This window comes from Hoplias malabaricus, chromosome 1 (assembly GCF_029633855.1).
Source record: "Hoplias malabaricus isolate fHopMal1 chromosome 1, fHopMal1.hap1, whole genome shotgun sequence".
NCBI classification, from domain to species: Eukaryota; Metazoa; Chordata; class Actinopteri; order Characiformes; family Erythrinidae; genus Hoplias; species Hoplias malabaricus.
Genome location: NC_089800.1, coordinates 235,682 through 257,523, shown reverse-complemented (window position 1 = coordinate 257,523; position 21,842 = coordinate 235,682). Strand labels below are relative to the sequence as shown.

General features: G+C 40.2%; 2 protein-coding genes across 5 annotated transcripts in view; one reads left to right on the top strand and one right to left on the bottom strand.

Moving 5' to 3' along the window:
• Nucleotides 1-1,502, top strand: part of arfgef1 (ADP-ribosylation factor guanine nucleotide-exchange factor 1 (brefeldin A-inhibited)) — a 59,367-nt gene extending 57,865 nt beyond the window's left edge. For both annotated transcript variants that reach the window (XM_066642255.1, XM_066642248.1), the window contains one exon: nucleotides 40-1,502. In XM_066642255.1, the coding sequence (XP_066498352.1) occupies nucleotides 40-237 (198 nt within the window). In that variant the 3' untranslated portion in view covers nucleotides 238-1,502. The remainder of the gene's footprint in view (nucleotides 1-39) is intronic.
• Nucleotides 1,503-2,433: 931 nt separating this feature from the next.
• LOC136704053 (centrosome and spindle pole-associated protein 1) lies at nucleotides 2,434-19,898 on the bottom strand. 3 transcript variants are annotated; one of them, XM_066678104.1, is made up of 28 exons: nucleotides 19,630-19,898; nucleotides 19,040-19,100; nucleotides 18,839-18,942; nucleotides 18,684-18,764; nucleotides 16,781-17,124; nucleotides 16,328-16,426; nucleotides 15,785-15,852; nucleotides 15,480-15,576; nucleotides 15,007-15,064; nucleotides 14,029-14,369; nucleotides 13,624-13,742; nucleotides 13,260-13,353; nucleotides 13,017-13,107; nucleotides 10,920-11,067; nucleotides 10,430-10,573; nucleotides 10,216-10,328; nucleotides 9,988-10,137; nucleotides 9,734-9,877; nucleotides 9,475-9,585; nucleotides 9,075-9,141; nucleotides 8,811-8,937; nucleotides 8,474-8,604; nucleotides 5,647-5,778; nucleotides 5,102-5,145; nucleotides 4,906-4,969; nucleotides 4,187-4,293; nucleotides 3,921-4,059; nucleotides 2,434-3,383 (listed from the first exon to the last, which is right to left on the bottom strand). In XM_066678104.1, exons 1-28 carry the CDS (start codon nucleotides 19,708-19,710, stop codon nucleotides 3,187-3,189), a joined length of 3,456 nt encoding a protein of 1,151 aa, XP_066534201.1. In that variant the 5' UTR covers nucleotides 19,711-19,898; the 3' UTR covers nucleotides 2,434-3,186. The 3 variants fall into 3 exon arrangements, with proteins under 3 accessions (XP_066534201.1, XP_066534202.1, XP_066534203.1); XM_066678105.1 differs by having other exon boundaries at nucleotides 4,906-4,966; XM_066678106.1 differs by having other exon boundaries at nucleotides 13,017-13,071.
• Nucleotides 19,899-21,842: the final 1,944 nt, after the last annotated feature.

Sequence of the window (21,842 nt, the reverse complement as noted above, 5' to 3'; positions counted from 1 at the left end):
TTGTGTGTAATCCTGTGCTTCTGTGTACTCTGTCCTCAGTTCAAGGCTCATGCAACTCGGTACTACCCTCTCCTGTGTGAGATCATGCAGTTTGACCTGATCCCAGAGCTCAGAGCCGTGCTGAGGAAGTTCTTCCTACGAATCGGGATGGTGTTCCACATTGCTCAGACATTGGAGCAAGAGCAGGAGCTGAGCTCAGATCCATCAAGCTCTCAGAACCCACAGAAAATGGCCTGAAAATGATCCACTCTCTGGGCCGAAATAATCTGTTCGGAGGGAGACAGGATTAGAATCCTAAGCCAGGGATCTTCAAAGGCCCAAGAGAAGCCCAGAAAAATATGGGACTGTAGCAATCACCCAGAAGAACGAATTCAAGGCAATGGTACTGTCCAGCCACCTCTGCCAGGGTCCACACTGGACATTGATCCTGATCCTGGGAAAGGAACCACAACCCACTAACTACTAGAGAAAATTAAATAAGTAAAAATAAAAAACAACCAGGGCTTTGTACACGCAAATCATCTACAGGATCATAAAGGCAATTATAATGACAACTATTCAATTCATCTAAGTCTGAGAGTATCCTCAAAGTTTGAATATATTTTTTAAAAAACCCCAGTGTGTTTCTTGCTTCGTCTTGACATTAAAAAGTAGTCTGACCAATGAAAAAGGTTTTAACATCAAGTGAACAATCAGTAATTAGTTCAACGACGAGTAAAGTCATTTACGCAATGATTCTAAGGCCCTTATTAATTTTTTTTTGCACTGCTAATGGCTAACATTAGCATTAATAGCGCCTTGGATTAAATTAGATGTACAGGGGGAAAAAAAAGCAGCTTTGTAAATTAATCTCATAACACTAGATTTAATTTTGGAATCACTTTTGTTGGTTTGTCTCTGAATCTGCTGCACTTGTTTTTCCTTTTCAAATGCACTGGAGATTTTTACTTTTGTGATAATTTATTTAACTATGCCATCTCTCCCAGATTGTCTGAGATTTCTAATTGATATCAGCTATATATACACTATTATATATAGTTAGATTATTCCATTTTATATGTACCGATGCTTTTTTAAGTAAACACATGAAGGTGACAACTGGGAGGGTCCTAAAAAAAAAAAAAAAAACACTGGAACTTGGAAAAAAAAAAGGAGGAAACTGCAACCCAATGTGAGCTGCATCTGAATCACTGGTCTATATTATCCCTCTGAAGTTAGCTTCACTGTATGTGTACAAATTGATAAAGCTAATATATTTAAATCTTCTCTTTGGTTGGGAGTGGGCTGTATTGTACAGAACTTAATGAATAACGTTAGTTGAGCTTTGAACTTGTTGGGTTGTAAGGATCTGAAACATTCCTGGTTACGGTGAAGATGTGTATAATGGTACAGCACTGTAAAGTTTTCTATGTGGAATAAATGATCTGTACAACTCTGTACAATACTGATATCATCCCACACATCCTAATCAGGTCATAGGTCAATAAAGTTTTTGAACTTGGTTTATTTGTGAGAGAAATGTAGCTAAGGTTTATACACTCAAGGCAAATGTTGTTGTGGATGCCATGCATGGCATCAAAACTAATGTCCAATTTCCTACTTGGGGGGTAACATCATGCAACAAGAGTTGGGCAAGACTCCTCTTTCCAACACTTTCCACGCCCAGGAGGTGGGCAGGGGTGGGGGTGCTATGTATGCAACACACAACCTTTTGGCCCCTGGTCCCAGAAAGAGCCTGTGTATGTCCCTGATCATCATTATAGGTCCAGGGCTATGCTCCCTAGGAGAAAATGTTTAAAATTAGCCCCTTAAATGATTCTGGTGAATTTTGTGGAAACAAATGGATACTTTGCATTTCTGTGCAGCAGCAGAGTTCTTGGGGCCTGGGGCCTGTTCAGTAATCCATCCCTGTTTTTAACTACACACTTACCTACTGTTTGTAGCATACTGAGGCTACAGCCGTACCAAGAAAGGTTTGCGTTGCCAGTACAGGAAACAAAACACATTTGCACATGGAGTGACTGCTGGACCTGTATTAATCTGTTTGGCCAAGATGCAAGGCCCACCCCTACCCTATTTCTGATTGGCTAGTCTGCCTATCGGTAGTGTGGTCGACAGTGAAAGCTGTGCCTTGGAGATCCAGAGATTTGTCAGAACCTGACACCCACCCCCCCACCCCACCCCACCTTGCAGCCACATCAGTACGCCAGAGATCTGGCCCGGCGCCGGAATGCTATCGGCTCTTTCTTCATCAGGAAGATATTTAAAAACGTGTGGCTCTTGAATTTCACATACCAGCCTAGTTCCTCACAACATTGGACAACTACTTATTATGCCGGTCAACGTTAGTAAAATATTAGCCATGTTCCCATTTGTAGAGTTAATGCAAAATCACATTTTAAAAAATAATAATAATTTATTCATTTTTCTGGAAATTTCACATTAAAAATATTTGTTAGAGACATAATTGCAATTCATTTACACAATTCAGTAAACACATTCCAACAGACCCAAAGCAAAAATAGCATTTCATACAAGCACACAGCAGGGAGCAGCAGAAAGAACAAGATATGGGACCCTGCCTCTGCTGACTGACAGGAGGCGGAGACAGGCTTCCCAGCATTGCTCTGCTTTTCTCTAGAAGCTTCTGCTTCATGGCTTTAGTTGTTGACCTTTTATGTAGATGGTACAATGGTCCCAATGCATTATAATTCATAATCTACAAAAGGCACCACTTTTCATTTCCATTCTCAAAGCATTTGGAGAGGGAGAAGTCAAGAAATAAAAACTAAGCAGACCTCAAAAAATCAGTGCTCCTTCCAAAGACGTGTCCTTTCATAGCAGTTTCATGAGCTGGAGAAGCTTTTGAAGAATCCCCATAATTCTGATGGGAAAGTGCAGAAAGGAAGCATTTTGTGGTATTCTCCTGGTTGCTGTCACCAGTAAATAAATCCAATTTGGTGAGTTTCACCACAGTATGTAAGTGTGGGGGCAAACTGTTTTATATGATGCAACAGTATTCTAGAGTAAATAGGATTTTTCGTCAGTCTTCAATAAAGTGCCTTGCCTAGGAACAAATTAATGGGTGGAGCACAGACATGTTTGGTTCTGAGTCTGACCTCTAAAGGGATAAAAACTCTAGGAATATATTGGAATAAAAGTGCACTGTAGTGGCGAAACCTGAGGTTAACCATGATACGTGGAAGGCCCCTCCCACTCACGGCTAGATGGTCGGCGACCCGCCATCATCCCCTTCAATGTCTCTGTCGTACCAGGGCGGAGCCAGGGCTCAGTGGCAATGGTTGTTGTGGAAACCCTTCTTGCATTGACTGGAGATGGAGACTGCTGCCAAAGGTCGTCATCTTCATCAGCAGATAGTTGTCCTGAAAAACGGAAGGCAAAACAGTTCACAACTGTAATTATAAATATAAAGCACAACAACACACTTGCATACAATTTAATTGCTTCTTTCCAGGCTGTCTGCATACCGGAATCTGGTCTAATGTGTTTACAAAACCCTAGTATCAGTAAACGAGCCAAAGAGAGAACTCCAAACATTGAAAATCATGAAAAGAGATAAGGGTTTTGCTTTATTCCTGCTCCATAGGTGGGTAGGACTGACTGATTTTGTTGATTCAGATTATCGAAATAGGAACCCACTCTAAATTTGGAAGAGCTGTATGAAAGTCAACACAGACAGAAAGTGGGGAAAAAAAAAAAAAAAAAAAAAAACCTAGAACAAGTTAAACACTAGCCATGTACAAACAAGTCACCACCCCCAAACATATCGTTCCATGATAAGAAGCCAAGCTTCTAAAAGAGCTTCCCTACAATTGTAGGCATTGCCTTTAAGTGTTACACACATTAAAGGTAAGTTTAAAAAAAAAAAAAAAAAAAAAAAAAAAAAGTAGTTTTCTGACCCGATTTCCAGCCCTGTGCACTCATGCTGTCCAGAGTTTTCATTCTGCGCTGGTTGTGTTCTTGGAGTCCCTCCATCTGGAAGCTGTTCACTGAGCTTAAGGGCTGGCTATTCGTCTCTCTGCCAGGGGTCTCCACACCCTTCACACAACCATAACACACACTTTAATCTGTTTGCCAGTGCTTCATTTATTCACAGTGGAGAGCTTCATTGAAAATGTACAGACTCTGTTTTAAGATCATTTTCCATTTAATGAGAAGTACTTGCATCATCAAAGTCCAGCCTCCTAACTTGGCGTCTCCTCTCTCTCGCAGAGCTCTGTCCAGCCCTCAGCTCAGGCTGAGGGGTCATTGGAAATGAATAACCATTTGGATCTGCAATGAGAGTGCAGAGTGAAATGGGAGTGAATGTTACTTACGCAATATGGCATAAGAACCTATGACTTTGACATAAGATTAAGTTGAAGAGGTTAAAAAGTGACATCACATGTAGATAAATCATTATGGAATTACTACCAGACAGCAGTGATACATTCAGGATATACAGAACATAATTAATAATCTTTAAGAAACATTTTTAGATGTTCTCCCCTCATTCACAATGTTCTAGTATGAAAGAAATGGCCAGTCAGGACATTAACAACAGATGCTGATAGACCATCAGCCACTAAAGCCTTACTGTGAGCCCTTGTCGTTCAATGTTTTATTGGAATCCAGAAAACTGTGTCAAAGTGGTGTCATGATCTGGCTGTTGCTCTTATGGGTGTGACACTAAGACAGGAGTGTTATAGCCTCATGTTCTCAAAGTTTTTAAAGAATAACCACCAAAAATTGATCTTCACTCGGGTCCAGCGATTTCGTTTTCCTTCACGTTAGTTTTTGGAAAGAATGAGTAATGGGTGATAATGTCCACTCTAGGCGTAATAAACCAATTACTCTCACCAACTTCTGTTCTAATGGTCTGGTTGTGTTTTTATACATGCTCACCAATAAAAGCACTCTCGGAATGCAACAGGGAGTGTCTCTCTGCCTCTTCAGCCAAAATCTCCTTCTGAGGACATAAAAACCATCAATAAAAAAAAAAGTGTCCAAACAACGAATCAGACTGTTCAAGAGAGAAAGGAAACTGCAGATCTCCTTAAGAAACACGAGAGTTCGGTAAAGCTAAATCCATCTCACTCACCTGTGGATGAGGCGGCTTCATCGGAGATGACAGGTCAAAATAATCTACATACACATAATGGAGGGAGAGAGAGAGAGGGTTAGTCAGTTAATAAAACATGATTCATTATCTGTAACCGCTTATCCAGTTCAAGGTCACGGTGGGTCCAGAGCCTACCTGGAATTATTGGGTGCAAGGCAGGAATACACCCTTCACAGGGCAACACACACACACCCCTACGGACACTTGAGTCGCCAATACACCTACCAACGTGTGTTTTTGGACTGTGGGAGGCAACAGAAGCACCCGGAGGAAACTCACGCAGACACAGGGAGAACACACCACACTCCTCAGACAGTCACCCAAAGTGGGAATCGAACCCACAACCTCCAGGACCCTGGAGCTGTGTGACCGCAACATTACCTGCTGCGCCACCGTGCCGCCCATCAAACATGATGGTAATTTATATTTTATTAAAATAAACAGCTTTAATGGCTTAGAATACTCAAAGAATTGTGAAATTCCTCAATTTTTAATAAGTAAATGTGTGTTTGAGGGACTATTACCTCTGGCTCGCCTCATGTGATTGAGTCTTCGCTGCTGCTCTCGGAGAAGAGCCTGCTGCTGGAGCTCCAAACTGACCTCATCACCAGGTGGCTCTGGATACACCCGCCTAACTTGCTCACGAGACTCAGAGTCTAAAAACATACACAAACGTACTGTACTACGTAAAGGTTTTAGGCCCCAGAGATTATGAGATTTAAACAGCTATTTATCTGCAGTACGTGTTTGTTTGTTTTTAGCAATTAAAGGCCAACATTAGCATAAACCAAATGACATTATTCCAGTGAGTGTGATATTCTGTGTGTGTGTGTGGGTTTAACTCTGTCCTAATCTCCTAATGGAGTACGTTAATAAATTCAGATTATCATCCAGTACCTAGTTTTAGCGATTAATATATAATGTTTCTAAATTCATGCAAATCAAGGAGAATCTGAACAAAACATTGTTCTTCAAACTCACTCTCGCCTACTACTTCATAGAAAATAATTATATTATTTGTTTGCATTTACTGTGATTATATATAAACATATACAACCACCACGCTCACTAGGCATTAGTTATATCATTATCTTAGGGGCCTAAGACTTCTGCACAGTACTGTACATGTTCAACAGTTCAGAGAAAATTACCCACAAAGTATTTATCATTTTAAATGCCTTCTATTTGCATATTCCTAGTAAAGTACTCTGGGATCTTTAAGGCTCAGTCTGATGAGTGAAAGGTCAGGGTAGTGTTTTAAAGTCTCCTATAGGACAAATCTTTCTATTCATATATCTGCTCATTCAGTGAATGCCCTCACATACGATAGAGGCTATTATAGCAATGGCAGTGATGAAGTAGACGTGGAAACAGCTGAGCGGACTCCCCTTACTGCAGAACATCAGAAAAACACCAAATACTGTATCTAGAAATAAATTCTACTCATACTCTGAGCACAGACAGACACTACCCAACCGAGACCTGCAGAGGGGAGCAGCTGAGTGCCGGCTCACGCTTCACAGGAGTCAGGCAGCCTCTCCCCAGAAGCATCTTTACAAACTTAGCAATTAAACATCAGGAGCGTTTTATAATGAAACTGTAGCTCATTTTTAGAGATTCTGATTCAGTTAACATGTCTGTCGCCTCCTGAGTTCAAGAGGCTAAAGTTGAAACTACAGTCACTTTTGACTTTGTTATCTGCAGCTGTGCTTCAGGATGCAACATGAAAAAAGAAGAAAAAAAAAAAGCCCAAACCAATCACCATCCTGGCCAATCATTGTCATGTGTGGGTTTAATGAATTAATGTATACATGCAATCCAGCCTGACATAAGAATGTAATCATTTGTACCTTATTACCAATGCCAGTCGCACTCGTATTAACAATGCATTTGTAAAACAGTATCATAATACATTGCAATTTAATCTCAGTGTCAGTATTTTTTCCATATCACACAGCCCTACATGAAAGTAGGGTTCTGCAGGAGCAGGCCCATTTGGCACCCTCATAAGAGGATGATAATGTCCCCACCAAGCTGTACTTTCAAACTGGAGTGTTAAACGGTCTTTTGGAAAAAATTGAGAAGTGTCTGAAACTTGCAGCTTAGGAGTTGTTGCATTATTTCACTCTTAAGCCACAAGAGTGATGTCAGTGCAATATCACAGATTGGACACTGGAACCTGGACAGCAGGCTAAATTAATTGCAGTGTTGCACGAAGAGTATCATAATACTTTGTCATTAAATAAAGTACAATACCCATATAATTAGTACCGGTACTTTAAGAATGAGTGTGCTTAAACGTGATGTAGTAACATAATTTGGGAGTAGGACGATGCCCAAACTCCTCCCCTCAGCCCTATACATACCCTGCAAGCTCACGTCATTTAAGTGTCTGACAAACTTGCTCCCACCTCCACCCAGTGTTCACCTTTTTCTCGCATTCATAAGCCACACTGAACTTCTCCCCAAAAATGTCTGAGTTCACCTCCCTATTTCAGCCTTAACGGACGTGGTCTGTACTAGCAAAATAAAAGTGGTATTTTCAATGAGTGCCAAGGGGGGCAGTGTGCGCCCACAGCAATGTGCCTCCTCCCTCTCCCTTAATGATGATTCTGCCGCTGATTTTACCGACATTTCAGACCTTCTAGCGAGTTATTTAAAAATCAGAAAAACCTGACTAGCACCAGCAACTTTCTGTGCAAACCTTAGCTACATTTTATAGAAGAGAATCGCCAGTAGCAACCCGTTACAACACCGGGACTGACAGGGAGAGGGAGACACTGCTCTCTTTGCAGTTATTCTGCTCCCAGAGACAGATTTATGGGAGACACTGCTTCCTTTGATGTGGCTCTTCTACTCCAAAGACAGAACTGCGGGAGAGACGGCTCTCTCTACGCAGCTTCTCTGCTCCCACAGACAGAACGGTACAGTCATCAGAATGAGCTGTAAATGTGCAAAAACTGCTGCCAAAGACACTCCTTAGAAGTTTTATGCAAATTCTGCATAAAAGGAGCAAACAAGTGGATACCAGCAATTTTCCCAACCACCCTCAGCTTGTAGAGAAAACGTATTACAGTTCCGGATGTTTTAGGTTTTTGCCATTGTATCGTTCAGTATCTCTATTGGAGATATTTAGGCAGGTATTATATTGAAAATCAATTTTGGTATCGTGAAAACACTACCAGGTTCTTCTGACATATTCCCAGTCTAAATAGAGAGAGTTTTCCCAGCAGATGGAGGCCCTGTGCCTGATGCCTGTTTTACATTGAGAGGAATAGCTTGTTCATTCATTGTCATCAATATGCTTAAAAACAAACAAACAATCTGACACTTAGAGCTTAGAAATGTTACCTCTGTACTTGAGCTGGTTGAACTCTTGTACATTTTGTTGGTTAATGGGTCTTGCGTTGGAGGAGGGTCTTCTAGCAGGAATGTGCATTTTTAGTCTGGCCATGTCAAAAACATCCAATGGACGGTGTGCTCTATGTTAAGACATACACATACATTTATGTTTTTATTCAGTGAAATGTGAAGACAAATACAAAGACTTCACTGAACTGTGTGAAGAACTACGCCAACCAAAAACACTTCTGACCTGACACTAAATTTAAAACATTTACTTTGACTTTTATTAAATTTATATTGTGGGAACTAGTCAGGAGTATGTTGGGGTTAATGGTATATTTACCTGCTATTCAAGGGACTCTGCATGTCTTCTCTCTCTGACTGCAGTAACTGTCCTTCAAGTCGCCTCTGCTCACTTCTTAGGCGTTTACGAAGGACAGACAACTCATTGATGACCCCCTGCTGCTCCTCTGTCACACACACACATAACAATTAACCTTAATGTGTCAGTTTTTTATTTTCAAGAGTCGATGAATAAAAAAATAATAATAAAAAAAACCCTGGACACTACATGTTGGCTGAGGGAACTATACATTTTATAATATACCTGATGCTCTGATCTGGTTTCTCTGTGCAGGAACAGGTGGGGAAAGAGGAGCTGAAACTGACAAAGACTGTGGAAACAATTACAGAGTACAAGACATTAACAAGACTTTCTTCTGTTCCATTCTGTCTATAGTGTCCTTTATTAGGCAGGGCACATGAAATGTTGCATGAAACATTATCAATGTCCCATGTAATGCCACTTCTCAAATTATAAGACATTACCCATAAGCCTAAATCACCATCAAGGGCATTTGATAAGTATTATGTATATTTTGGACGTAAATGACTGCCACCTCATTACTAAAATATCCGTGACACGTGCTTTGCAGCAGACAGCAGTCTGGCACAACAAAGTCATGCCTGGCCTTGTTCAAATGCGCCGAGTGCTCTGTTTTACTCACAGAGAGAACAGCAGCTGACCGTCGACTCTCCAGTGAAGGCGGTCGGGGAGGGTTCTTATAGCCGAGTCTCTTCTGTACTGTGGGGATGGGAGGGGACTGCGACCGGAATTCCTTTGTAAAATATTTATCAGGGGTTAGGTAACATATGTATTTATATGTGCAGACAAATCTTAAATAAAAAAAAAAATCACTCACAGTAAGAGATCATCCATGCAGTGCATACTCTGAGTCTCAATGCCCTTTAAGTTGTCATTCTTACCTGTTCCAGTCGTGCTTGCCTTTCTTGCTCATACTGCTGCCTCACAGACTCACTGTCCTTTGCCTCTTCCTCTTTCCTCCTCCTCTCAATCTCCTTGCGCCGCTCCTCAGCTTGCCGGATTATCTCCTGATTTTTGGCATTTTGCTTCAAAAGAAGTGACATGAAATTTAAGTCCATTTCTAGAGTAAAGTGGAAGACATATGTAAGGTGGAGGGGAAAGAGAGGAAAAATAAATAAATAAAACACACACACACCTCCACTTCCTTGCGTTTTCTCTTTTCCTGTTCCTCCTCATACTCCTTTTGGATCCGAGCCCTCTGTTCTGTCAGCCTCTTCTCCTCCCTCTCTTCTTCCAGCCTTAACCTCTCCTTTGTGTCTGCCTCTATCCGACGCTTCTCCTCAATCTGATCACCAAAAACCATTTTTGATCAGAGGATGTTCCAGACACACAAGGGAAAAGGGGGAAGTAAATGGCTCCTTACCTGCTGTTTGAGGCTCTCTTTGTACCTCTCCTGCTCGTGGAGCTGTTGGGTAGTGGGGAGGTCACTGAAGATATTGCCTCGGGCGTATGGGGAGGCCTGAGTGAAGGTAAAACCTTGAGGAGAAAGAAAAAAAAAGACACAACTGTGGATTTCAGGAACATCATGGAAAGATGGCCACAACAATTCTTAAAGGAACCTACACTCTGTGTAATACCTGACACTATATGACCAGAAGATTCCTTGTCCTCGGCTCTTGATAAAGCTTCCATCAGCCTTGTTGGAGGTAACGCTCTCCTGCCACGGGACTCCTGGTTTATGTACGCCTCCTCGTTCGTCCGGTGCATTCGCTTCAGATCACCTGGAAACAAAATATTTGAAGACAATTTCAGACTGCAACCCCAGCAACAATTGTAAGTAAGATCTTATTGACACTTCCACATCCTTTCAGACTTATGTTGTTGAGTTGCTCTTCTCAGAGTGGAATGATTTAAAAAATGTGATTGTGAGAGCAAAGACACAGTTAAACAAAGCAAACGGACATAAGAAAAGAGAAATACACTGCTTAAATATGGTGAAAACAAGAATGAAGAAGAGCTAGAACTGAGTGAAAATGGCTAAAATCATAGCTTCTGCTCTTTTAATTGACATTTGCACAGTGCAGTGACCATACTCCAAACAACAAATAGAGGTCACCGTGGCCGTACTTATGAGGTTGCCTTGGTCATCCCTCAGTGGGGCTCCACCTCCTCCTCTCCCCCAGGGCTCATAGGCTTTCATCTCAGCCTCCAGCTTAGCATCATTGTACGCTCTCTCCTCTCTCTCTCGCTGCCTCCTCTCCTGCCGGTCTTCAATCTGGACCACAATGCAAAAACATCACTGATTTTTGGTAATTATTTTTTGACTGAATCCAAAAGAAGGCATCTCAATAAGTTGAGTCATCGGCTAACAATCGGTGTGCAGTCAGATAAATGTAATATGACTTTTGGGATCCTCAGAAATAGGTTGCTTTCAGGATCTCCCCGCCCTCATGTTTAGTCTGAATTATATTACAAACCGGATTCCAAAAAAGTTGGGACACTAAACAAATTGTGAATAAAAACTGAGTGCAAAGATGTGGAGATGGCAAATGCCAATATTTTATTCATAATAGAAAATAGATGACAGATCAAAAGTTTAATCTGAGTAAATGTAACATTTTTAAGGAAAAATATGTTGATTCAAAATTTCAGTGTCAACAAATCCCAAAAAAGTAGCAATAAGTGGCTGGAAAAAGGAAATTGAGCATATAACGAACAGCTGGAAGACCGATTAACACTAATTAGGTCAATTGACAACATTTTTCCCTTAAAATGATACATTCTCTCAGTTTAAACTTTTGATCTGTGATTTGTGTTCTATTCTGAATAAAATATTAGATGTTGGCACCTCCACATCATTGCATTCAGTTTTTATTCACAATTTGTTTAGTGTCCTAACTTTTTTGGAATACAGTTTGTACATTGTGTGAACGTTATAATCTTTTATATTGCATCCTAATAAATCTTTCTCAAACATAATTCATTTGTCATTGAGAAGCACATGCATAGGAAAATGAATATGGTTTTAGTCATAACTGCAGGCAGGTTTTAGTCTGAAAAGAATTCTGAGGGCCTCAAATTAGATATGAACACCTGTATAGATTCTCCTGCCTCAATCCCAATCAAGCACTGGTCATCATGCCTGGTTTAAACTGCTGGCACTCAACAAATTTACTGACACAGAAGTCAGATGGGGAGACACACACACACACAATATTCTCAATGGGAAACATGGACTTAATTTGCTGTGCTGCACTTCCAGGATGGAAGTTAGAGGAGAATAAGTTTAGAACTATTGCCTCAGGGTAATATAAATACCAGCCAAAGTTGTACTTCTATGTTCATATTAGCAAACTAGAAAGCTGCAGTTTAGCCCAGCGATGCTCCAAGCCATGCCCTGGGCACAACAACACCTCTGAAAGTTGTGGAACCAGTTTGCCACATGCCAATGGCTCAATGCCACCAGAGAATGGAGAATACCACCGGCTCCCTTAGAGTGGTTGTCCCACTACGGCTTTGATTCTGACCAAAGCTTTAAGAGGAGGAACGGTTCGATCGCTACGGAAAGTCCTCTGCTCACACTGTCCTAACGCCACCCCAGGGAGAGCGTAAAGTCACAAGGTTCGTTTCATAACTCAGAGGTTGGTGTTGAGTGTATTTCTGGGATAAATTATAGATCCCTTTTAGAATTTAGAGTACTTATTGTAGAGAAATTCCCTCATATATTAATCTCCCTCCTTCCTCGTGTATGGCTGTAATATATTTTATTACATGAACGTACAATCAATATTTCATATTACATTTAATAACCCAGCTGTGCAAATAGAACCCGTCCTTGGTTATTTATTTGCGTCTGCACTATTTTTGTACAAAATTCTCACTTTCTGGTCAGATACCATTTCGGGATGAAGGACCCTTCAGCGGATCAATCATAATAAAATAATAATAATTAATTATAACTAATTCTGCTGCACATGAGCCAGGGGATTCACAAACATTAAAGATGCCTGTATATTTCCATTGCCTTCTGAAAATGCTAAAGCCAATTCTGCTCATGTCAAAAGTAATTGCAAAACTGGAGACTCTTTAATAATATAAACTAGGGACAGACATTTCCCTTCAGATTTGTTGTGTAATGTTATTTTCATGCTGCAAGTGGATGCATTTTCTGGTGTTTTGTCTTATAACTCACAGGTTCATTTAGTTACAGCATGTTGTACATACCTGTTGTTTAAGTGCATCTTTGTAGCTCAGTGTGTTTTCCTTGGGCTGTTGATGTCTGTCAGGAGGAAACGTGTCATGCTGTGAACTGGCTCTACAGAGGCATTAAAATAATTAGGACCGATATGGTATTAATCATCACCTATTAGTAAATGGTACATCATTCCAAAAAGTTAGCGACATATTGTTTATTTATTATTGGCTTCATTTATAAAAAAAAAAAAAAAAAAAAGCAGGAACAATTACTGTGCGAGCAGTGCAGCTGCAGGATGCAGGATGGTGGTGTGTGCTCCAGAGGGAAGTTTAGGCAATGATTGTACTGTAGCCTCAGGAGGTCCATCTAAAGCAAACGCATACACATTACAAACTGCACTGATACAACGCTTCACCACTGAATGGACTGTAAATGGATAAATGGACCCCTATGAATTCTAACACCATCTGCCAGCTGTGTGCTGGCAAAGCAGTAGCGTGCAGAATGCTCTCCAATTACTATTTGACCCTGTCCAATTACAGAGTGCTGAGTAAAGACTGGTTAGGATTGTTTTTATAAACTAAAATTGAGAATTATGAATAGGAAACCTTCCAATGCAACATCAAAAACACTTACAGTATGGTAAATTAGGATCAAGGGGATTCCTGGCTCCATAGTAATAGTAAGCATCATCATACGGAGTGGAGTAAGCCTCTGAGAGAGCAGGCACCGGTGGAGGAGGAACACTGATAACCCTAAGATTAAACCAGAAGCAGAATATTGTACTAAACAGGTTCGATACCACATTTGCAATATTCTAAACACTTACCAATAGGGCTGAATAACAGATGGCTTTTAATAAATAAAATATTATTAATATGGTTTACACAGAATGAGCTCTATTAAACTTTCCAAACGGCTCTAAATATGGCACTTCTTGCTGATTCCCAATTCATTTGTTAAGGCTAGTACTGTTACAGATGTCAGTCCAAAGTAGCAACAAAAAGCATGGAATATGCCCATATGAAATATGCAGCATACCTGGGGCTAACCATTTCTCCAAGCGCTCCCGAGATGCCTTTCTGAAATTCTTCACTTAAGGGTGTAACCCCACCAACACCCAGTCTGACCCCAGCCCCAGCCACATTAGACAAATGCCCCAAAGCTGCACTGTATTCCAGGATCGGGGACTGGAAGGCCACTCTGGGTCTGTCAGGGGGCTCTTTTCTCTCTCCTGTCTTCTGTGTAGGCTTCTCTTCTTGGGTTCTCCTGTTTAAATCTGCCCTTAATGGGTCCAACTCAAGCCCGGGCCTATAGGCGATGTCCTTTCTCCTGCCTTCAAACTCTCGCTTCACAGCAGCAAACTGTTTAATCCTGTCAGGCTGAAGGAGACCAGTCAAGCAGTGGGTCATACACTAAAATAAAGTGTGTGTGGCATGAGAAATATATATATATGGCAATATATAACTAAAGAAAATACAGCATTTAAAAGGCAAAATAATTGGCAACCAACTTGTATTATATAAACATAAACCAAAACCTACAACTGTATTTAGGGAGAAGCTGCAAAGCTGCAAATATAAAACAGCCCCACACAAAGAATAAAGCAATCCTGCCCTCTACTGTGTAAAAGACCACACATTTACCTGCTCCTGGGTGGGCTAAAAACACCAAAGCACAAGTATTCCATCAGATGCTACACAGAAAAGTTCACTAAATGTTGAACAGTGCAATGTTCAGTTAATTACTATTATTTCTGTTGCCCAGAAAAGAAAGAAAGAACAAACAAATCACTGGAATTCAGTGCAGTAAATGTTTATAGATACATAGTCTGTTTAAGGAAGTTTTACATCTCAGTTTCACTGTTCTTCTCATAATACAGTTAAGGGGGGGGGGGGGGGGCAATTTTATTTTATTTTTTTAATTGTTATTATAATAGAAAAAAAATACATTACAGTAAACTTTGCAGAAAGGATTATAAAAATCATCATGATAAACCATGCTATATCTTGTCTTTACCTGTTTCTCTGGGTCTATGGCTCCTGTTGCAGCAACTCGCAAATCAAGCTCCTTCTCCCTACAAGATACAAGAACCATTCAGAAATTGACAAAGCATCTCACTGACAATTGTGAGGAAGAACAAAAACCCACACATTTCTTGAGCCGCACACTGTGTGTTAGCGCTTTTTTTTTTTTTTTTTTTTTTTTAAAAACATGCTAAAGGCCTGGTGTTTTCCAAAGCAAGTGTGTGTGTGTGTGAGAGAGAGAGAGAGAAAGAGGGGTTTGCATATAAAATGTTAGTTAAAATTAATTCAAAATGTTCAAAATAAACTCCTGCAGAGTTTGGAAGCAAAAAACATGTTATGCTCGAAAACATTCTCATGTACAAAATGGGGGTACTGCGGAAAAAGGAACCTTGGGAAGCACTGCTATAAACTATAATTCACACAGAATTACAGAGTGAGAAATTCCATCATTTACAAAGCACCCACTTCCTCTTGTTCTTCCGCTGTTCAGCTATTTGCTCAAGCAGCTCCAGCCTGTAACGAGCCTTCCTCTTTTGAGCAGTCTTCTCTTCCTCCACAGCACCTAGAGAGTAAAAATAATAGAAAACACTTCAGGGTGGGTAATGCAGTTGTGGGGAGGGAAAAAACCAGGATAACGCATCAACATTTTTAAATGTCTTGAAAAGCCTTGGAGTAATTTATTTTCTCCCATTTCAGCTCATTCAGTCGTTTCTCCTTGGTATACTGAAATATTCTTTAGACAATAGAGGTTTTAAAGCCATTAGCCTTACCAATCATAAGTCCTGTGGCAAAGTCCACCATGTTCGTCTTGCTAGCGGCTCTGTCCTGCACCGGAACACTGGCAGACACAAAGGCACCAAGGGTCAGATCAGTGAGTTGTACGCTAGACCATGATCCCATTACATCACACATCCAGCAGATCAAAGCAAACTCACTGCAGGGCCCTGAGACACTGCAGAGCCACCCATTTCTCCACGGATCAATGCGATTCTAATGATGCGATGCTCAATAAATCTCACTCAGACTGGTCTACAGAGCTGTCCATTGCCAACAGATACCCTGATTCAGGTTAACAGGAAAACTGACTAAAAAAGGTTAAATAAAACCACTGTGAACCATAACACTGTCCCGTTCCTATCACTTCTCCCACCCAAGAAAGCTCCCGATCAATAAAAGAAAATGTACCTGTACAGATCAACCCTGTGCAGGGTCAGAAAAACTACCCCCTCAGCTGTTTAACGCACACTTGTCTCTTTCTCATTTAAAACCCAAGCACCTCAAATCCAATTATTTTAATTGCCAGAGATCAGTACTTGGTTTTAATGGTTGCCAGTGTGGTCCGTCTGTTCTCCTCTTCATATTCCTCTTCATTAACCAAAGATACCTCTGCTTCTCTCCTCTCCTGGGCGACTCTGGGTTAGAAAGCAATCAGTTTAAGTGCAGAGATGTTGAAGGGATGATAAATGGAATCTGATGGACACAAACTACAAATATAAATAGAAACTACGAAAAGTGTGTCTGCCTACATTACTTTAAACTCTTGTTGTGATATTAACCTTCACAAAACTGATACTGCGTAACAATTTAAAAAGAGAGCCACCAACCAAATCTCATTATTGCTTATATATATATATATATCTCCTTGCTTGTGTCCCTCTTACTAATAAAAATTGTGAATATTTTATGGATTTACCTTTTAAACAAAGAAAAACTGACTATTTCTAATATGGCTAAGAGCAACAGAACTCAAGAGTATTGAGATGCACCTGTTAACAGAGTGCTGAATCCTCCTCTCCCTCCTGGCAGCATGCCCAGGTACTTGGCGGTTTCTGACTCTCTTTTTCTGGAGAAGCTCAAGCTCCTCTTGCTCTTCCTCTGAGTTCAGCTCCTCCTCAGATGTGCAATGTTTGAGCTTTCTTTCCAGCGTCTCCTCCCAGCGCCTCTGAGATGGTCTCGGGACACTTCTAACTGCTGGATCTGTTACTGTGCCAACGTCCCTCTTGGAGAAGAGCAGCCTCTCTGGGCTAGGGCTGTTCCGTTGTCCTCGTGGGTCTGGAGAATGCAGTGTGTGGCTGGGAGTTGCAGAGCCAAAAGGGTCTCTACCTGGAGGCTGGAGTTGAAGAGAGCCATAGAGGTTACTGTACATGACTGAAACTTTAAAAAGGTAGTGCTCTAATAAGACAATTAAATACACAAGCTTTGTCAGAATGAGGGATATTATTGATATTTTTTGTAGTGATTCTTCTCTTCTGAATGCCATTTTGGGTAAACAGGATCAAAAGACTAATACATGTGCACCATACCATTCAATAATATACGAAGCCTAAATATAGTCAATAAATATCTATGAGTTATCAACCAAGGTCCCTAAACCAGCAGTGAATTACAATGTTATACAGTCCAGAAACAAAGGCCATGTCAACTCAAACAGTTGCTACTGGACACCTAATCTCCCAACTGTCAACAAGAGTGAGCAAATCCCAGTTCAGGTGATAGACATGGGACTGGCCAACAGGGCAGAAAATGTGCATAATAATGTGCAATTATTTGTTATTGTACAATGTACAGTGAAATGTACATTGTACAATTGATATGTCCCCCCCCCCCTTGGTCGTGGGAATAGAACAAACGACCTTTCAGCCCTAAGCCATCTTCTCTAAACATTAGGCCATGGCTGCCCCGTTCTAGCCGTTCTACTAGGAGAAGATAATACTGAGGTGAAAAGTCAGTAGGACTGTCAAATGAGATTAGAAAATACTTGTGAATATTCACAGACAAACACCAATCAAATATTACATTATGACCACCTCCTTATTTCTACACTCACTGAGTTCTGAGTTCTAGTAACCATAAAGGGGGACTTCATAATTTAAAAACTACAGACTATAGACCATTTGTTGCTCTATATAAAATTTACTTTCCCCTTCCCCCCTGTTCTCCAGCACTCAGGACCCCCACAGAGCAGGTGTGATGTGGTGGTGGATCATTCTCAGCGCTGCAGTGACACTGACGTGGTGGTGGTGTGTTAGTGTGTGTTGTGCTGGTGTAGAGTGGATCAGACACAGCAGTGCTGCTGGAGTTTTTAAACCCCTCAGTGTCTGGACCGAGAACAGTCCACCGACCAAAAACATCCAGCCGACAGCATCCTGTGTCACTGATGAAGGACTAGAGGACGACCGACACACACTGTGCGGCGACAGATGAGCTACTGTCTCTGACTCTACATCTACAAGGTGGACATCTTCAACATACCAATAGATTTTAAACAATTTAATGCTCCCAAATTTGTGCAAACCTTCCCAGAATAGCTGAAACAGTTTCAGCAGCAAAGGGTGGCCTGACATTATACTAAACCCTATGGATTAAGAATGAGATGTCACTAAAGTTCACATGTGGGCGAAGGCAGGCGAGCGAATACTTTAGGAAGTGTAGCTGGACACCACAACTTTGGAGGCAAGTTGATAAACAGATAGCAATTCCCTTGCTACTGATTTATAAGTATAAAGAATTTAACTGACGCTCCGCCCCAGACAACCTCCTATAGGGTATCTCAGACGTACACTGAATATCATAGTGTAATTCCAGATAGTTTTTTCCTCTACTATCACAGATCCCGCATCAGAAAAACAGACCTCATTATGAGATGATAAATTACAAATACAAACTCACCTTTGTAGATCTTCTCTCTCTGAGGGGAGGAGGCCATATTTGTGGTTGAGTGTATGGATCCCCAGCTCCCAGCTCTTTTTTCTAGAAGATAAACCCAATATAAACTACTAGATTACCACCAACCACGAGATTCCTCTGGATATGTAAGCTCTCACCTTTGCCACATAGTGTCTGTAATCCAGGCGAAGTTCTTCTTTAAGTTTTTGTTTTTTCCGCTCATACTCTTCCCCCAGCTGTAAACTCAGGCCATGGCCTTCCTCTGAAAGCCAGGCATAAGACACAGAGGAAGTATTTAAAAACGTGAGCCTGTAACTGATATTTCATTTTAAAAGAATAGCTTTTGTGCTGTAGTTTACCTTTACTCTGCTTTGGTTTTGTAGTGTTTTTATTGAGAAGCTTTGTGTCGTCCACATTTGACTAGGGAGAAAAGACATGAGATATGAACATAACACACAGATTCAGACAGCCAGGGTTTTTTAGATCACAAACCTTAAGAACCAATCCAGTCAACTTGCAGGGCAGCAGGAATGAAAGAAGGCGACAACGTAGAGTTCAAGTGGGACTTTTTTTTTACTGGAAATACCATCTAAATACCTTATTCTGAAAGCAGAAAAGTCTTAAGGGTTTAATCGATTACCAGAGGGGCACTTTAAGATCTCATATGTAAATCATTTGGGTTCTGATTGGTTGCCCTAACTAGTTCCCTTTCAGTCCATGCTGCAGTACTCCTTCTCTTCAGGGTCCATTGATGCTGAAGAAATAAGGAGTACTGCAGCATGGAGCTAAACTTTCTCCATATTTGGACAGAGTGAAGACACATTCTGGAATTTTAACATCGTTTACATGCGATACGTCAGACTCTTATTTCAAAAGAGAGAGATCTGGACATTTCAGCTTTCCATATTAAAAATACATAAGCATCAAAACACAAATTGGTTACAGTCACCTTCATTTCCATGTAAGGCGTGTAGTCTGTTGCCATCTTCGGTTTGTGCTGGACAAAATTGACCGGAGTGACGCGGTCCATTCTTCTACGACTTTATCCGCAACGTAAGCTGAACGGAAAAGCTTTCTTTAGATTGATTTGTTAAGCTGGACCAGTGGTGAAGCTACAACTAAAATATAGTTCACTCAGGACTGGAGACGAGAAGAGGGTCTGTCGTAAATCCCTCAGTAGTCCACGCTCGGAGTTCTACACTACTAAATGTAACACTAACGATTGTGTGCTACTTTGAAATACTGCATAGTTCGACAGAACGCGGTTTGAAACGCGCCGTATGAAAAAATAAATCGTTGTGAATGCGTGTTAACAGTGAGGGAGCCGCGCAGCCAATCAATTTTCAAGGAGCTGAACGTATCCAGGCAACCGTGTAACGCAGCAAAGCAACGCAAAAACGTCTTGTGGAAATCCGAAGCTTTTAGCTCAAATTGCTTCGCTTCGTTGGAAAACGGACAGAAAGCATAGCGTCAAAAAAACTACAAAGAAACTTTCCACATCAAAAGAAACACCCCACCGCCTTATGACTCCCACCAAATTAGCATCTGTATGCGCACCAGCTTTGGAGCGATCAGCATTTCAAAATAAAAGCATCTTGTTATCGAGCACGTTTATGTTTGTTATGGGAGTTTTTGGGTTGTTTTTTGGGGGGGTTTTTGGTGTTGTGGTTAATTTAATGAGTACAGTTAAGAACCCTAAAATGAGGACTTTTCGTACTGTATTAAATCCTCAGAGACAAATATTGTTTGCGTCACATTTTCACTTCTGGGGCTTTTATTAACAAAAAAAAAAAGCATGATTCAGATACCTGATAAAAACAACTGTGTAATGACTCTGAACCACTATTTGGGTTTTATATGATATTATATTTTATATGTTAAATCCAAAAAAAAAGTACTGTGTGTGTGTTGTGTGTGTGTGTGTGTGTGTGTGTGTGTGTGTACGTGTACAATCGTCTTTTATTTTTTTAAATAGCAACAGTCTGAAAATACCAGCCGTCTTTTATGGACCACTAAAAAGATTCAGAATTTATAATAATAATTTCTACAGCAGGGGTCAGTATCGATAAAAACAACCACAGCAGTCGATTACAAGTCCCTACAGATATTTTTTCTGTTAAACTCTCAAGTTATGGGGCCAAATGATATCAAACCAACTTAGAAAAGTACAGATATTTATTCTTTACACATTATAAGGCTTCTTTTGGTGAAAAAAGTAAGTCATTTATTATATAATGATTAAAATATTCATATAAATCTATTAATCTCTCGTGTTATTGGACCTAATGATGTCAACCCAAAATATAAAAATACAGATAATTATTCTTTACACATTACAAGGCTTAATTTGATCGAAAATTAAGTAATTTATTTTATAATGATTATAATAACCATGCCCCCTCCGGGGTGTGTTCCTGCCTTGCGCCCAGTCATTCCAGGTAGGTTCTGGACCCACCGAATGAATGAATGAATTAATTAATATAATAACCATATTAAATGGTTATTAATCTCTCACGTCATTGGACCTAATGTTGTCAAACCAACTTAGAAAACTACAGATATTTATTCTTTACACATTAGGTTTACATTGGTGAAGTCATTAATTATATAATGATTATTATAATCAAATAAATCTACTGAACTCTCACATTATTGGACCTAATGATGTCAAACCAATATAGAAAAATACAGATCATTAAATCTTAAATAACACAAGGCTTGATTTGGTAAATAGTGAAGTAACACATTTGAAACCAAAATGGTTTGATGCTTTAAAGTATTTGAAAACACCTTTACTACGCCACCTGTTGTTCCAATAAAAGTACTGCACTACAATTGCCTGATTCATTAAGCTTGTCTTAACCGACACCAAAGCACCAGGTGGTCTCTTTTACATTGAAGCCTGCATTTCATCTGAGAATGTATTTCTTGTCTACTTGCATACAAAATAATGTTCAAAAATATTTAACTTGACATTTGAAAAAGACCATTATTGAATATGATTGTAGAATTTACATCTGTTAAACACAGAAATAAACAACAGAAATATAGTTAAATAATTCAAGAAAATAATTTATTGTGTTCTAGTGGGATTTAAACTGAAAACTTAAACTTCCTTGTATTCAAAATATTCCAGCAAACGGAGTCTTAAACATGGAGAAG

What these genes read in the sequence shown, in the direction of transcription:
- LOC136704053 (XM_066678104.1), bottom strand. Translation starts at nt 19,710, where the DNA reads ATGGACCGCGTCACTCCGGTCAATTTTGTCCAGCACAAACCGAAGATG. An exon ending in ACAGACACTATGTGGCAAAG is followed by an intron (nt 18,765 to 18,838) that starts GTGAGAGCTTAC and finishes TTTATCTTCTAG; the next exon opens with AAAAAAGAGCTGGGAGCTGG. An exon ending in GGAGGCTGGACTTTGATGAT is followed by an intron (nt 4,060 to 4,186) that starts GCAAGTACTTCT and finishes GGTTGTGTGAAG; the next exon opens with GGTGTGGAGACCCCTGGCAG.